The sequence below is a fragment of the Mustela nigripes genome, chromosome 8 (assembly GCF_022355385.1).
Source record: "Mustela nigripes isolate SB6536 chromosome 8, MUSNIG.SB6536, whole genome shotgun sequence".
NCBI classification, from domain to species: domain Eukaryota; kingdom Metazoa; phylum Chordata; class Mammalia; order Carnivora; family Mustelidae; genus Mustela; species Mustela nigripes.
In genome coordinates this window covers 7,072,372-7,090,302 of record NC_081564.1, presented here as the reverse complement: position 1 = coordinate 7,090,302, position 17,931 = coordinate 7,072,372, and the positions used below count along the sequence as shown (strand labels likewise).

The 17,931-nt window shown below is 46.0% G+C and overlaps 1 protein-coding gene across 1 annotated transcript in view; it reads left to right on the top strand.

The window, feature by feature from the left end:
• PSMD9 (proteasome 26S subunit, non-ATPase 9) overlaps positions 1-15,798 on the top strand; it is a 22,764-nt gene extending 6,966 nt beyond the window's left edge. Inside the window, exons 2-4 of the mRNA XM_059408350.1 lie at positions 3,812-3,913; positions 13,519-13,607; positions 14,129-15,798. Coding sequence (XP_059264333.1) covers positions 3,812-3,913; positions 13,519-13,607; positions 14,129-14,156 — 219 coding nt within the window. The 3' untranslated portion in view covers positions 14,157-15,798. The remainder of the gene's footprint in view (positions 1-3,811; positions 3,914-13,518; positions 13,608-14,128) is intronic.
• Positions 15,799-17,931: the final 2,133 nt, after the last annotated feature.

Below are 17,931 nucleotides of genomic sequence, written 5' to 3'. Positions count from 1 at the left end.
TTTTTTTGTACTGAAACAAGTAGAAGTTACATAGTAGGGAAAAACCATGTGAAGACTGAGGGAAATTTGGGGCTTTTGGATCAACCCTTAGACTCCCCAGGGCTGTGGCCTGCTTTACTTGGCATTTAGGATTCTGAGGGAAATTCGAGAAACAGAGCCTACCATGTGAGAGAGAGTGCTGACTTACTTTTTTTCCAGATGGTTCCCCTGATGTTCTAGCAGCATTTATTAAATAGCCTGTTCTTTCTCCATTAATGTGAAATGCTAGCAGTATTACATAGGAAATTTGCAGACCTATTTAGGTCTCTTAGTTTTTTATATTGTTCTGTTGATCTATCTCTTTGCTAATACCACACTTTAAAAAGATGTTTAACTGACTGAGCTATCCAGGCGCCTCTGAGCAATTCTTACTGATCCTCTTTGAAAAACTATTCTCAGAAGTTGTTTTCGTTTCTTTTGTTTTTTAAAAGATTTTATTTATTCATAGAGATAGAGGCAGAGGGAGAAGCAAGCTCCCCACTGTGCAGGGAACCCGATGTGGGACTTGATCCTGGAACCCTGGGATCATGACCTGAGCTGAAAGCAGACACTTAACCATCTGAGCCACCCAGGCGCCCCTCTTGTTTTTTTTTTTTAAACTAAACTGTACATCCAACATGGGGCTCTAACTCACAACCCTAGAGATCAAGAGTCTCGTGCTTTTCCAACAGGGGCCAGCCAGGCGGCCCCAGTTTGCCACATTTTGGATTAGCCATCAGTACTGCAAAAGGGGATTTTACCCCCAAATTTCTAATTTCCAGCTTTTCTCCTGTTCCTTCTCCTAGACCGAACATTGCCTGCCACATATTAGCGGATTTAGGCATCCCTTTTTCCTTCCGGGGCATTAGGAGAAAGGTGAGGTCCTTCTTATGCCCAGCTCAGGTCACTTGTTTGCGTGACCAGCGCACTTGCCCCATGTGTGCATTTGTGGTGCCGGCTCTGGATTCACAGGGGCGATTTCTTGTTTCTCCGCACCTTTCCGGTCTCAGGTGAAACAGCGCTGCCTTTGGGACGTCTCCCCTGATCTAGATTGGCAGGGTCGGTCCTGGCTGGCTCAGCGGCAGTCATTGGCAGGTCTAGCAGTGACTTGTTCCTGAGCGGCTTCCCTTGCTGGACTCTGAGCGTCATCCTGGCCACATATTTGTCCTCTGCCTCTGGTCCATTGGCTAGGAGTAAGTGCTCGTTAACCCTTCCGTGAACGGATGTGGGAGTCTGGTGTCCTCGGCCGTCTTCCTTGTCCCCTGATGTGGCTTTCTCCTCCCAGGCTTGCAGAACGATCACAAGGCCATCATGAAGCAGGTGGAAGAGGCCCTGCACCAGCTACACGCTCGCGACAAGGAGAAGCAGGCCCGGGACATGGCTGAGGCCCACAAGGAGGCCATGAGCCGCAGCCTGGGCCAGAGCGAGGGCCTCAGCCAGCCGCAGGCCTTCGCCAAAGTGAACAGCGTCAGCCCGGGCTCCCCAGCCAGTACTGCGGTAAGCCAGAACCCTATCCCCTAAATCCATACCCAGAGGGTACGGTGGGTCAGGTAGCCTCGGGTGGGGGTGTGGGGTGGGGGCGGACCGTGGACAGACAGACAAGGCCGTAGCCGGACTTCACCCACTTACTTAGCAAACACTGATGGAGCCCTGGGGGTCCAGCCCTGTGCTGGGGCCGGGGCTCTGGAGGGGAGTCAGCCCCTGCTGCCCACTAACCTGCTCAGGGAGAGACCCGAGACACGAGGAAGAAGGTGATAAGTATTCTCAGAAAGGGAAAGGGGCTCTCTTCTTGGGCTTACTTCAGCTGGACACCGAGTTGTACTCATGAGAAGGACAGTAGTATTACCATTTACTGAGTCCTTGCTTTGCACCAACTGTCCTGCCAAGTGAGTTCTAGATCTTACCTGGCATATTTTTAAAAAGTTTTAAACAGCTTTATTGAGAAACTGTTCACATACCATACAGTTTACCCATTTGGAGCGTAAAGTTCCGTGGCTGTTAGTGTAGTCCCAGAGCTGGGCAGCCATCACTGCCAACAGTTGGAGAACATTTTCATGATTCTGGAAGGAAACCCTATGCTGGTTAGCCATCAGCCCCCAGTCCTACCTTCTCCCAGTTCCTGGCAGCCACCAGTCTGCTTTCTGTCTCTGAATTTGCCTATTTTGGATACTTAATCTAAATGGAATCATATATGGTCCTTTATGACTGGCTGTTCCCACTTAATATCATGCGTTCAGGGTTCATCTGTGAGAGAACATGTATCTCTGGTTCTTTCCTTTTCATGGCTGAATACCATTCCACCATGTGGATAGATACCATTGATTTTATCCACACATCAATTGATGAACATTTGGTTTCCATCTTTTGGATATGATGAGTAATGCGAGTCTGAACATCATGTTCAAGTTTTTAGGTGCCTGTGTAGTTAATATTTAATTCCATAGCTGCCTCCTGGGGTAAGTACTGATCATAACCCCATCTTACCCATGAAAAAACCCTCTAAGACCAGAAGTAACTGGTGCTAAGACATGTAGCTCCTCAGCTATGGAACTGGGTCCTAAATCCAGGTCCTGCTCACTGTCTGTAGTGATCACAGGATGGTAAGTTATACTCGAGCCTCATTTTACTTGCTGCTCTGTTCACAGCATCTAGCACAGGGCTATAGTTGGCCCATGACAGATATTTGCTGAAGGAGTGAGTGACTCGTGATCAGTGCATTCTTAGAGTGAAAGGGTCACACTAGTCCTAGGTCAGCCTTGTGCCTGTGGCTGCTTGTGTGGGGACCTCTAGGGCAAACTTTTCTGAATTCTTTTTTTTTTTTTTTAAGATTTTATATATTTTTTAACAGAGAGAGAGAGAGATAGCGAGAGAGGGAACACAAGCAGGGGGAGTGGGAGAGGGAGAAGCAGGCTTCCCGTGGAGCAGGGAACCCGATGTGGGGCTCGATCCCAGGATCTTGGGATCATGACCTGAGCCAAAGGCAGGCGCCCAATGACTGAGCCACCCAGGTGCCCCAGATGTGTCTAAATTCTGACCTCTAGGGGCGTCTGGATGGTTCAGTTGTTAAGCTTCTTGAGTTGGTTCAGGTCGTGATCCCAGGGTCCTGGGAGGCTGCTCAGTGGGGAGTCTGCCTCTGCCTCTGCCCTCCCTCTGCTCATGCTCTCTTTCTGGCTCACTCTCTTTCAAATAAAAATCTTAAAATTAATTAATTAATTAATTAATTCTGACCCCTGAACAAAAGAGGCTGAAGTTGGCCTGCCTCTTTTTACCCCTAACCCCAGAAAACAGCTTTTACTCCGCATTCTTTTTTTGTTTTTTAATTTTATTTATTTATTTGACAGAGATCACAGGTAGGCGGAGAGTCAGGCAGAGACAGAGAGAGGGGGAAGCAGGCTCCCCACCGAGCAGAGGGCCCGAGGTAGGGTTCGATCCCAGGACCCCAGGATCATGACCTGAACTGAAGGCAGAGGCTTTAACCCAGAGCCACCCAGGTACCCCTACTCCACATGCTTTACAGCCTGTACTGCCACCAGCTTTTATCAGACATTGAGCAGATCTGGCCCTCTTTTACTAGATCTGTCCTAGAAGGAACCCGCAGGAGGAGGTGGCCCAGTTACCCGCCGCTGCCTCCCGTGTGAGATAGCTAAATGCCTGACCTCTTTGCTTCACACCTGCCACTCTTCCTGGTGGAAAACAAGCTCTTGGCCTGGATGTTAAATTGGACATGGAAGGGTGAAGAACACCAGAAGCACATTTGACCTCTACCCTGGTTTTCTATTTTCTCTTTCTTTAGGGTCTGCAAGTGGACGACGAGATTGTGGAGTTTGGCTCTGTGAACACCCAGAACTTCCAGTCTCTGCATAATGTTGGCAGTGTGGTGCAGCACAGTGAGGGGGTGAGTTGGAGGTCACATCTGCTCAGTAACCCTAGAATGGCCCGGGGCCAGGAATCGACAGCGGGGTCTTTGCTGCTTTCAGAGAGCGGTTGCTCAGGCACCGGGCCTTTGCACTTGCTGTTCTCTCTGCCTGGAGAGCTTTTTCTCCCTTATGTCCATCCCTCATTTTGTACAAATGACACCTGGGAGAGGCCTTTGCAGCCACCCTGTATCAGTACTCCTGCCCTGCTTCCCATCCCTGTTTCCATTGTTTCTTGGAGAGCTTTGCATTTTCACATACCTTGCTCTGCTGTATTGGTCATAGCACTCCCTTGTATGAACGGACCCCAGCTTGTCTATCCCCTGCCTTATCAGGGGACGTTTTGGTTACTTTTGATTTTATACTAACATGAACAATCGTATATCCATGTTCACATACTACTTCTTGATGTAAATACCAGAAAATAGAATTGTAGGCTCTCAGTGTATTAAACACACTTATAGTAGGTAATCCAAAAAAGTTTCACTAATTTGTACGCCCACCAACAGTATGTGAGTGCATCATATCTTCCATAGTACTCTGTATTGCTGATCTTTTAACATTTTTGTTGAAATGGCATCTTATTTTAATTTTTATTTTCCTGATTACCAGTGAGGTGGAGTATCTTTTATATGTCCATTAATGTTCCTATTTTCATTTCTGTGGATTGTCTGTTTACCTTTTTTCCCATCTTTTTTTCTCTTGGGTTATTTGTCTTTTAAAAAAAAATGATGGGTAGGAATTTTTTGCATACTCCAGATACGAAACTGTGGCCTGTTTTCATGCTATATACGTTTTTCCCGTTAGCTCCTTGTTTTTTAACGTAGTGTATGGTGACTGATTACTTGGAAGTGTTTTTGTTTTGTTTTGTTTTGTTTTAAAGTTACTTAATAACCATTTTGTTAAATTTGTTAAGATCATAAGGTCTTCCCTGCCTAAACCATACCTGAGAATTTAAGGAAATATGGGACAGGGATGAGTACATTAGAATATGATTCATGTACAGATGGTCAGTTTCAGTCCTTGAAAATACAGTAAGGTTTGGGATTCAAAATTGGTTGCAGTCAGTAGGCTTTTACATAGCATTCCCACCTGACGACCTCAGCGCATGGCTCAGTAATGTAACTTTAACAGAAGTTACCTTGGCAAAGATCTACACTTTGTCTTTTTGTTTTTTGTTTTAGATTTTATGTATTTATTTGACAGAGAGAGACAGAGCGAGAGAAGGAACACAAGTGGGGGAAATGGGAGAGGGAGAAGCAGGCTTCCTATGGAGAGCAGGGAGCCCGATGTGGGGCTCCATCCCAGGACCCTGGGATCATGACCTGAGCCGAAGGAAGACGCTTAACTGTCTTGAGCCACCCAGGTGCCCCTATTATTATTATTATTATTTTATTGTTTTTTTTTTAGAGAGGGAGAGAGGCGGTAGAGGGAGAAGGAGAGGAGAGAATCTTTGGCAGCTCCCTGCCCAATGTAGAACCCGATGTGGGGCTTGATTGTACAACCCTGAGATCATAACTTGAGTCAAAATCAAGAGTCAACTGCTTAACCAACTGAGCCAGCCAGGTGCCCCAATCTTTCTTATTTTTTTTTAACAGCTTCAAGGTATAATTCACATACTGTATAGTTCCCCCATTTAAAGTGCATAGCTTGGTGCACCTGGGTGGCTCAGTCGGTGGAGTATGTGACTTTTGATCTCGGGGTTTTGAGTTTGAGCTTCACGTTGGGTGTAGAGATTACAAAAAGTGCATAACTGTGGTTTTTAGTATATGCATAGAGCTGTGCATCCATCACCACAGTCAATCTTAGAACATTTTCACACCTTGAAAATCAGCTCCATACCCCTTAGCAGTTACTCCCCCTTCTCCCTACCCACCGACCCCTGAAACACTAAACTTTTAGTCTCTATGGATCTGCTTATTCTGGACATTTCATTTAAGTGGGATCATATAACATGGGCTATTTTGTGATTAACTTCTTTTGCTTAGCATCGTGTTTTCAAGGTTCACCCGTGTTGTAGCAGGCGTCAGTACCATACCTTTTGTGGCCAAGGAATACCCTTTTGTGTGGACATCCATTACTCACCCATTTCATTTATCCATTCGTCAGTTGATGAGTATTGGGTTTGGTTTCACTTTATGGCTGTTGAATAATACCCCTGCGAACATTGATGTAGAAGACATTGTGCAGACATTTGTTACATATACAGCAACTTTGTATATACCTCATCTGGAATTAATTCTGTGAATGGTGTGAGGTAGGGTACCAAAAGTTTTTCTTACCCCAGATGGATAAGAGTTGTCCCCAAACCCTTAGTGAATAGTTAATACTTTACCCACTCATTTATATGGCCACCTCTGTTATATATCAAATTTTTATGAGTGGGATTCTTACTCTTTATGATCCATTGGTCTGTTTGTTCTGAACCTTTCTGGGGTTGCCTAGAACAAATTAATTTGTTCTTTATCAGCTTCTTTTTTTTTTAAAGATTTTTTTTGTTGTTGTTTATTTGAGAGAGAGAGAGAGCGAGCATGAGCAGGGGGAGGGAACAGACGGAGAGGGAAAAGCAGGTTCCCTGCTGAGTGTGGAGCCCAACATGAGGCTTGACTCAGGACCTTGAGATCATGACCTGAGCCGAAGGCAGAGGCTTAACTCACTGAGCCACCCAGGCACACGTATCAGCGTCTTTTTAACCTGTTGCCATGAAGGGTTTATTAGTTGTTTATTGGTGATGAAAAAAAAAAAAAGTCACTGTAAACTTAGCAGCTTAAATTTATTATCTCTCACAGTTCCTGAGGGGTGGATGTCCAGGCGTGTTTTAGCTGGGTGGTTCTGGCCGACAGTCTCATGAGGTTGTAGTCAAGGTTAGAAAATCTGTTTCTAAGATGCCCCACTCACATGGCTGATAGCACGTCAGCTCCTCGTCGCTTGGGCCCCTCTGTAGTGCTGCTGGGGTATCCCTACAACGTGGCCGCTGCTCCCCTCAGAGTGAGGGTCCTGGAGAACGCAGAGAGGAGGCAGCAGAGCCACATTTGACCCAGTGTCTGAAGACACACGTTATCACTTCCACATGATTCTGTTCATTAGAAGCGACTCACCCAAGTCCAGCCCACACTCAAAGGTAGGGGAATTAGCCTTTACCTCTTAAAGGAGTATCAAAGAATTTATGGGCACTTTCTAGAACCCACCACACAGGGTTTCTGTTTTCTCTCCTTGCTCAGCTACCACTTGCCGGTTTCTGTTGGCTTTTCATTCTGGTGCCTTCTCTCATCTTTGCAGTCTCCTTTCTTGTGATTTATTTGTCCTGTGGTGGTGTTCCTTCGTTACTGTCAGTTGTCCTGTCATGTTAGTGAGGGTTCTAGATGTAGCATTCTTCTGTTATGTTTACCCAGAGTCTCTCCTGCTTTCTCACTCCTTTTCCCCAGACTTTCCTAGGGTTATGGTTTTCTTACGTGTCCTGTGCACCTTGCTGCACACGCTTCTAAACTTTGCAGTTGCCTGGGCTCATTGTTATTGGTTTGTTTTGTAAATATGTCTCTTTTTCTGGAAGAGGTAATACCTACACATGTTTCAGACCGAATCAAAGAACGTGTAATGAAAAATCTCTCCTCCAGAGGTAGCCACTTTGCAGCTCTGTGTTCTTCTGGGGTCGGTCTGTTCATATAGTAGCATATAGAACTATTGGCTATTTTTATTAGGGTAACTTACCTACAGCAAATTTACCCTGTATGGCGTACGGTACTGGGGATTTTGACACATGTACATAGTCTGGGAACTGCCACTGTAATGAAGATACAGAACAGTTCCATCATCCTCCCCAAAATGGCCTCATATCTGTGGTTAACCCCTCCCCCAACCCCCACCCCACAATCCGTGCCCTATAGTTGTTCCTTTTCAAGAATATAAATGGAACCACACAGTACGCGTCGCCTTTTAACTCTGGTTTCTTGCACTTGGCGGCGTACATCTGAGATCTCTTCTGTATTGTTGTGTGTTTCTGTTGTTCGTGCCTTTTTACTGCTCAGTCGTGTCCCGCTGCGTAGATGAGTGCCAGATGGTTTGCCCATTTACCAGCGTGGGGACAGTTAGGTTGTTTCCAGTTTTTGGTGATTAGTGATAACAGCTACTGGTGTTTAGTCTGCCTTTTCTTGTTAAAATTTATTACTAAACTCTTCATAGATCTATGAATCCTTTTTTTTTTTATTGAGGTATAATTGACATATAATATTATGTTAGTTACGAGGTACAGTGTAATGATTCACTATCTGTATATGTTACAGAAATGATCATCACAATAAGTCTAGTTAACATCCATTATCGTAATTAAAATGTTTTTCTTGTGATGAGAACGTTTAAGGTTTACTCTCTTAGCAACTTTCAAATAGGCAATACAATATTATTATCAGCTATCACGCAGGGCATGGCGACTATGAACCCTTTTTTACAAAAGCAGTTACTGAACATTTGTAAGTAATAGTACCTTTTCTTTCTTTTTAAAGATTTTATTTATTTATTTGACAGAGAGAGATCACAAGTAGGCAGAGAGGCAGGTGGGGGGAGGGGAAGCAGGCTCCCTGCTGAGCAGAAAGCCTGATGCGGGGCTCGATTCCAGAACCCTGAGATCATGACCTGAGCTGAAGGCAGAGATTTAACCTGCTGAGCCACCCAGGTGCCCCATTAGCACCTTTTCTCAAATGAAATTCCTTGGGGAATTCCATTATATCATACTGCTGGGGTCGGGAGACCTCACCCCCTCAAGGCCCTGGATCCTCCCGGAACCACAGTCCAACTTGAGTATCAAGAGTCCGCTTTGTGACTTTAGAAAAATGATACAAAAAACCCCCACCACATTTCTGTTTTTAGATATTTAGGTAGTTTCCAATTTTATGGAAACCTGGAAATCAGTCCTCTTGTAGACAAATCTCTGTCTTTTGGTCACTTCCCAGAGCTCAGCTTCTGCATCAAATCCATGTATTTTCAAAGGAAAAAAAAAATCTTAAATTTAAAAAAAAGTCATCTTTATTATAAACAACGCATGTTGTATTGAGCTGTAGAAAAGAATGGAGTGCTGACATGTTATAACATGGATGAGCCTTGAAAGGATTTGTGCTGAAAGAAGCCAGACCCAAAGGGCTGTGTGTTTTAGAATTTGGTTTATGTGAAGCGTCCAGAACCGTGCAGATTCGCGGAGACGGAAAGCAGGTTGGTGGTCGCCCCGGGCTGAGTGGAGCACAGAATGGGGAGTGACTGCTTTTGGCACAGGGGTCTTCTGAAAATGTTCTTCAGTCAGGTCGTGGTTATGGTTGTACAAATGTCTGAATATACTAAACCCCCCTGAATTGTATACTTCAAAATGGATTTGGTGGTATATTAATTATATCTCCCATAAATAAAAATCATGCATTTTTAGTATAAAAGCAGCAGGTAGGGCAAACGTTTTTGAAGAAAGAGGGTCTATCCCTCCTCTAAGTCCCTTCCCTGCTCTGCTTGAGGGCTGGACAAGGTGTGGGAGCAACACAGAAAAACAGAAGGCCCTTGCCTCGGGAACCCTTTCGTGGGGGAGACAAACATTAATCAAACGTAATTATACACTCTCATGAGTGTCATGAAGGGAAAGTTCGAGAAGGCTGGGAGAGCAGTGATGGGTCTTAGGATCACCTTCCTGAGGACGTGACCTGTGAGTGTTAGAAGTTGATAAAGTCCTGGGGTTGCCTTGCTGGCTCGGTCGGTGGATCGTGTGACTCTTGATCTTGGGGTTGTGGGTTCGAACCCCATGTTGGGTGTGGAGATTACTTAGAAAGATACAAATCTTAAAAGAAGTTGATCAAGGCCAGAGACTGGCAGAGAGATGGCCATGTCCCTGAGGTGGGAGTTCCAGAGAAGATGGTTGGAGCCCAGAACAAGGAGAAAGGGAGTAGGGAGAGAGGAGGTAGATCTGGGAAGTTGGCCAGGGCCAGACTGCGCGAGGCCTTGTGGTCCTATCAAGATTTCATTCTCTTTCCCTGAGGAGCAGTAGAGAGCCATGCACACTTCCAAACTGAGGGTAACAAATGTAGGCAGCTTTGTGTCTCGGAAGGATTTCTCCAGATGCTGGGAAGACAGAGAGCTGATTGGAGGACTGACAGTTTTAGCAGCCTGGTAATATGACGCCTATCTCATGTCAAGGATGACCTCTGCGTTTCTAGCTTGTCTAGGGATATCATTTCTAGAACCAGAAGCACATCAGCTTCTCTCACACATTTCTTAAGTATGAATGAATATGCCTATAGTGATTTCTCCTTGAAAAAGGAGGCAAACAAGACCTACTGTACATAGTGTTCTGGGTCCTCCCCCCAAGATTCCCATGTGGGTATATTCCCATATTCCATTTGTTGGTCCGCCATCTTTTATGTCACCAGCCCTCCGTAGCAGACATTTAGGTTGTGTCCGATGTTTGGCCATCTCCAACAATGGGGTAGTAAACATTCTTGTTTTGTGTGAGGGTTCTGTCGGAGAGATTTCTGGAAGTGGAATTACTGGGTCAGAGGCAGTGCACATTTACAGATCTGATAGATGTTGTCAGGTGTCCTCCAGAAAGCTCGGATCAGTTCATATTTTCTCAAGCAGTGTAGGTGAGGGCTTGCTTCTCGTCATCTCTCACCTGTGCTCTTTCTTCTTCTTTGACCATCTAGGTGAAAAATGGCATCTTTCTCTTTTTTTCTTCTTATTTTGTCAGATTTCAGAAATTCCATTGCTAGATCTGCCATAATTCTAAAAATTGTGGTAAAATACACATAACATAAATTTAACACTTAGACCGTTTCTAAGTGTGCAGTTCTCTGGCATTAAGTACATCCTATCTATCTCCTCCATCCATCGGCAGAACTTTCTCAACTTTCCAGACTGAAACTCTGTACCTGTTAAACACTAACTTCCCATTCTCTTCTCCCCAAGCCTCTGGAGATCACTCCTCTGTCTTCTGTCTCTGTGAATTTGCTCTCAGTGGGATTTGCATCTACCAGTGGATCAGACTCTATTTCTCCTTCTGTGGCTGGTGGATTTACTTAGCATACTGTCTTCATGGTCCATCCACATTGTCGTGTGTGTCCATGTTTCCTAAGGCTGAATGATCCGTCGTGTGAATAGACCATGTTTTGTTCATCCGCTTGTCCGTTGATGGACACTTGGTTGGCTTCCATCTCTTGACTGTTATGAGTAATGTAGCTGTGAACAGGGCTACACAAATACCTGTTCAAGTCCCCGCTTTCGATTCTTGGGGTGTATACCAGGAGGTTTAATTGCAGGATTATGTGGGGGCTTCTGGGTGGCACTGTCGGTTAGGCATCTGACTTTTGGTTTTGGCCCAGGCTGTGATCTTTGGGGTCATGAGATCAGGCCCCACTTGGGGCTCTGTGCTCAGAGCAGAGTCTGCTTGGGATTCCCTCTGCCCCTCCCCTTGCACGCTCACTCACTCTCTCAAATAAATAAGTAAATCTTTGAAAAAAAAATTGCAGGATTATGTGGTCCTTCTGTCATCAGTTTTTTTTTTTTTTATTAAGATTTTATTTATTTGACAGAGAGAGAGAGAGATCGCAAGTAGGCAGAGAGGCAGGCAGAGAGAGGGGGAAGCAGGTTCCCTGCTGAGCAGAGAGCCCGATGTGGGGCTCAATCCCAGGACCCCCAGATCATGACCCAAGCCAAAGGCAGACGCCCAACCAACTGAGCCACCCAGACGCCCCTATCATCCGTTTTTTGAGGACCAGCCATACCGTTCTCCACAGCAACTGGCCATTTTTCATTCCCCCCAGCAGGGCACAAGGGTTCCAGTCTCTCTACATCCTCACCAACTCTTGTCATTTTCTGCTTTTTGGACAGTAGTCATCCTAGTGGGTGTGTAGTGATACCTCACTGTGGTTTTGATTTGTATTTCTTCAGTGATAGTGATGTGAAACATTGTTTCATGTGCTTTTGGCTATTTGTTTATCTTTTTTCGAGAAATATCTACTTGAGTTTTTTGCTTTTTTTTTTTTTTAAGATTTTATTTATTTTATTTGAGATAGAAAGCATGAGTAGGAGGGCAGTGGGAGAGGAAGAGGCAGGATCCCCACTGAACAGGGAGCCCTATGTGGTGCTCGATCCCAGGACCCTGGGATCATGACCCAAGCCGAAGGCAGCCACTTAACTGACTGAGCCACCCAGGTGCCCCTAGTTTTTTGCTTATTTTTTAATTGGGTGGTTTGCTATTGTGAGTTTTAAGAGTTCTTTACATATTCTGGATTTTTTTTTTTAATTTGACAGAGAGAGACACAGCAAGAGAGGGAATACAAGCAGGGGGAGTGGGAGAGAGAGAAGCAGGCTTCCCGCTGAGCAAGGAGCCAGATGTGGGGCTCGATCCCGGGATCCCAGGATCATGACCTGAGCTAAAGGCAGAGGCTCAATCCACTGAGCCACCCAGGTGCCCCACATATTCTGGATATTAATCCCTTATTGGATATATGATTTGCCAATATTTTCTCCCATCCTGTGAGCTACTTTTCACTCTGTTGATAGTGGCCTTTGATGCACCTTGTTGTAATTTGTTAAGTTTCCTTCATATGTATTGTTTTAATTTTTTACATCAAAGTAATATATACACATGATAAAAACAAATTAATGGTACAGAAAGACATAAAAGTGGGGGTGCCTGGGTGGCTCAGTTGGTTAAGCATCTGCCTTCAGCTCAAGTCATGATTCCAGGGTCCTGGAATTGGGCCCAGAGCCCGAGCAGGGATTCTGCTTCTCCCTCTCCCTCTGCTGTTTCCTCTCTGTTCCCCCTGCTTGTACTCTCTCGCTTGCTGTCTCTCAAATAAATAAAATCTTCAAAGAAAAAGAGGGAAAAAAAAAAAGATATACATGTCATCCTCTTTCACTCCAAACTCCCAGTGCTTCTCTCTGTAAGTAACCATTGTTCACAGTGTTTTGGTATTTCTTCCAGAAAGCTTTGTATGCATGAAGCAATTTATATCCCCTTTTAGAAGGTATATTCAGGGGGTGCCTGGCTGGGTCAGTTGGTAGAGCATGCACTTCTTGATCTCAGGGTCAAGAGTTTGAGCCCCCCATTGGGCATGGAGCCTTCTTAAAAAAGAATTTTAAAAAAATAATAAAGAAATAAAAAACAAAAACCAAACAAAAAAGCATATATTCAAAGGGGTTCATACTTTGCTCATTTTGTTTTTACTAAAACTGCTTCGTTTACTATGGTATATTTGAATAATACCTTATCGAGGGATATTTTGAGTGTTTTCAGGTTTTGAATTTATAAACAGTCCTAGAAGGAACACTTTGTTCATATATCGTCTTGTACTTCTGCAAAATGTATCTCGTGTTCACCTTTTTAAAGATTTTTTTTGGTGGGGAGACACAATTGTCCAGGAAGACCCTACTAATTTGTGACTCATCGGCTGCCCCAAGAGTGTCACGTCCCCCACACTCTTGACAACTATGGGACTATGTTTAATACAAGCATCCCTACCACTCTGGTGTGAAAAGTCAGTATTCCGGGTTGTTAGTCTGAATCTCTTTGAATACGAAACACGTGGACTATAAAATGAGCCTCTTTTCCTTTCAGAAACCCTTGAATGTGACAGTGATCCGCAGAGGGGAGAAACACCAGCTTAGACTTGTCCCGACCCGCTGGGCAGGAAAAGGACTGCTGGGGTAAAGTATCATTTCTGCTCGCTGACGACACCCTGTCAGCTGTCACCTGAGTGCGTGTCAGCCCTAAAGCCGTGGGGAGGAGGTGGGGGGCCTCTGGGAAATGAGGATTTTCCCCAGATCGCCTGATAAGCACCTACAGCAGCAGTGAGATCACAGGTATGGCGGCAGAGGGAGCCCTGGTCACTCTGGTTCTCGCCTTACCTGGGCATTTGCTCTAAAAGAATTAAAGAGCACAGGCGAGGGGCGCCTGGGTGGCTCAGTGGGTTAAAGCCTTTGCCTTTGGCTCAGGTCGTGATCTCAGGGTCCTGGGATCGAGTCCCATATAGGGCTCTCTGCTCAGCAGGGAGCCTGCTTCCCCCTCTCTCCCTCTGCCTGCCTCTGCCTGCTTGGTATCTCTGTCAAATAAATAAATAAAATCTTAAAAAAAAAAGAGCATAGGTGAAACACTTAGGGGGCTCACTGTCTGGTCTTCTGAATGGAGCCACCAAACTTATGCTGTTCCTTTTCTTTTTTTCTTCCAGCTGCAACATTATTCCTTTGCAAAGATGATGTTCCCTGGGGAACGGTAGTAGGAAAACATCTGCCCTTGCCCTGGACATGGGTCTGGTTGGGAATTTCTTCCTTTTCTTCTCTCCCCGAAGCTTCAGGATCTGGAAGAGGCTGGAAGCCTGAACTTCTGGGTGACGGAAATGCCGTGGCCTCCCAGTGTAATCTCTTGGGTTTAAGGCCTTGTTAACTTGATTTGTGCTTGGTATCTTTTGCAAATTAGGCCGTGGCCCCTAAAGGGGAGTCCTCTGGATTGTGGGCAAGTGGGCGGGAGTTATTCTGGCGGGAGCCGATAGGACTTTATTCTTTTAGGAATTTTTTCTCCCAAATCAACAGTTTTCAGTGTTGATATGACCATGTTATCACCCCAACTGAATTTCTTTTTTTTAATTTTTATTTAAATTAAATTCAGTTAACATTTAGTGCCAACTGAATTTCTTGTGAAAACCTCTCAAACCAAAGCTTAGAATTAGAACATTCTTATAGAAAGCCGGACAGGGGTGCCTAGCTGGCTCAGTCGGTGGAGCATACAGCTCTTGATTTTGGAGTTGTAGGTTCGAGCCCCACGTTGGGTGCAGAGGTTACTTAAGAAAAATAAAATCTTGAAAAAAGAAAGAAAGTTAAACAGAACAGGGTCACCTGGCTGGCTCAGTTGGTAGAGCATGCAACTTGGGGCTCTGAGTTCAAGCCCCACATAGGGTGTAGAGCTTATTTAAAAAAAAAAAAAAAATTTGGGACAGAACAAATGAACAGTGGTGCTGCAGTCAAGATTTGACCAACAACACTTTAAGAACATCAGCCTTTAGGGAATGGGGTTTCACCACATACATTTGCAGTGTGGCATTGCTGCTTGGATACAGAAATTACATCCTATGGGACCACAACTGCTCCTTTGAAGAGTGGGGAAAATCAGGAGGCTCCCCAGGTAACCCACTGTGGTGTCTGCTTCCTCTCCTGTATCCCACCAGAGGGCAGCAAGCTCCCTTTGTTTCTGGAATTTAAAAAAAACAAACCTGATAATTTTTTATTTTTATTTTTTATTTTTTTTTGCAAATTACCTTCTAAATTGACTTTTTATAATTGAATCTCCTGGTCATCCCCTCATATCAACAGTAGTTTGTAAACTGCTAAGGTGTGCGTGATCGCTGATGAGAACCAGCAGTGTGTGCAGATCTGACTCCTTGGAAATGTGGATTCTTTCTTCCTTTTATTTTCTTTCACATGGCAACATGGGTTTCAGTGATTCTTAGTGACCCTGTGTTTTACTTTCTCTCTTCACCTTATCACAATGTTTATTTCCCTGTTTGCTGCCCACCACTTTCTGTTTCTGAGGCGGTGTGGCCCATTCTGATGAACCATGCCTGGGTTCCTTGGGAATGGATTTGCTTGGGTTGGATACAGAAGCCAGCTTGCCCGGCAGGAGTCAGCCCTGGGGTGTGCTTCCAGCCATGGATTCTCATGCTCAATGGGAAAACCTTCCTGTTGGGTGTGTTCCTCAAAACTACATCCAGGGGCATCCCCCCCCCACAACCCTACATGCTGTGCTTACCAGCATTTGCTGTTTAAATTGTGTGTGTTCTCTTTCCAAGTGTTTTCCAATCTTTTATAAGCCCTAGATTATAATAAATACAGCTTGTACCATCCAGTTTGTTCCTTTTTATTTTTCTTTTTTGCGATGTATGTATTAATCAACCAGCGTTGGGGCTTGGGGTGGGGGGTGGGGGACGGAGAGAGTCATTCACATTCTCCTAAAATGAGAGCACCCGAGTTTTCTGCGACAGTGCCTTTGGCTGGTTTCCCGCAGATCTCCCTTTAGAAACCTCAGGATGGCGGTGTGTGCCGGCTTCTGTGAGATCGCAGCTGAAAGTCACTTTGAAATGATCCTCACAGGTTGAACTCAGCTGGTTTTGCAGACATACGTTGTGATCGGAACAGCAAATAACGTAGCCTACCTAGGGTGTCCTCCCAGCTAGCTGAAATACTGCGCAGGACAGGTAGTGCCCCATGAGAAGGTGGGGAGGGTCGATGCGTGCTGTGTCCGGGAGGCCAGGAAATTTAGTTTGCTTTTGACAAAGAGGATTTTACCAAACAGCTCCTACTTAGCCTTCAGAAAGTCAGAACTACAGGGAGCCACCAATGCCGCTTCTCAGACGTGGGCGCCTGGGGAAAAAGTTGGGGGAGGGAGCGGAAGACGGTGGGACCAGGAAGGCTAATTTCGCCACGGGGCCCCCGCGGCGCCTCTCCCCCGCGGACCGCCAGGGGGCGTGCCGCCCGCCCGCGGCGGAGCCTTGCACACGTGACCACCAGCCGGCCTTCCCGCTTTACGGCCGCTGCGGTTACCTTGGGGACAGGGCTTGGGTGGCAACCGTAGCTAAGGAGCGCGCGGAGGAGAAAGCAGTGGCCGCTGGAGGTTGGGGAGGTGACCGAGGGGTCCAGGCGGCGGGAGGGCCGGCCCTGTGAGGTTGTCGGAGGGCGCACTCCGTGAGTCGGGGGCGGGGTTCCTGGTGCAGGAGGACCTGGTGCCCCGCGGGGGTGGGGGGCGCTCGCCCCACCTGGGAAGGGGCGGGGTGGCCTCAGAGAGACCTGAGCTGGAGGAAGGAGCCGCGCCTGGGCGTTGTGTCCCCTTCCCCTCCCCCACAGACCCCCACACTTTCCTCCCCTCCCCTGGGCCCCAGTATCAAGATGCACCGGCAAAGTTTGCAGTGGGAGCATGCCCCGTGCTCAGGGCCCCGGGCTTGCAATCTTAGCACTTTTTCCACCTGGAGGAACCGAGCGTTAGAGAGGTCTGCCTCTTTCCAGCGGTGTGAGCTGATGAAGTCATTTCAACTCCCAGAGCCTCAAACTCCAGTTTGTCGGAAGAAATAAGTGAGAGACTATGTTAGAAGGCCATTAAACTTTGTAAACGATTGCTGCCTTTCTCAAGCCCTCTGCGGCAGCTGCACTGAACGTTTTACATAGGTCATCTCAACCCCAGAATGGAGGGTTCTCACTTTTATCCTGCCTGTGAGCGAATATGCACTCTGAGGGTACAGGGACTTGCCCAAGGTCTCAGAGCAAGTGAGTGGTGGAACCAGGATTGGGTGGTAGGGGAGGCTGTCTGCAAAGCCCACGCTTTTAACCACTAAGCCGCTGCTTCTCCCCTTACTTACATTATTAGAATTGTTGTTGATGCCTGGGTTATCATTTTGCTTGCCTGTGGGAATAGGAATATATACAAAATGAGCTACAGGGCTCTAAAGTTATTCCTGGAAAGATGAGAGGCCCTGGTATCAATATGCTTCCAATTTGGTACAGGCTTTCCCAGAAGTATGAAATTCTTTTTATTCCTGTGGAAAGGAGCCAGAGCTGGCATTGCACACAGTCCATTGATAGGTTCATGCACTAGGAAATTAAAATGGGAAATAGAGTGAACTGCTGATGGTTATGGTCAAAATTTCTCTAAAGGAAACTCCACAAAGAAGAATGTCAGGTGCAGGGGAGTTCCCACTAGAAGAAGAAGAAGAAACAGAAGTGGAAGAAGAATATAATCAATTTGATAGAGAGGTGGAAAGTATGCAACCGGAATTCAAAGAAGATGACATATTAGTACCGAGAGAGCCTCAGCAGGAGGAGGAGGAAGAGGAAGGAGTGGAGGAGAAAGGGGAGGAGGGGGAGGAAGGGGGAAAGGAGGTGGGGAATGAAGAAAGGGAGGAGGGGGAGGAGGAAGAGGAAGGAGGGGAGGAGGGAGGAGTCGAGGAGGAAGGGGAGGAGGGAGGAGTCGAGGAGGAAGGGGAGGAGG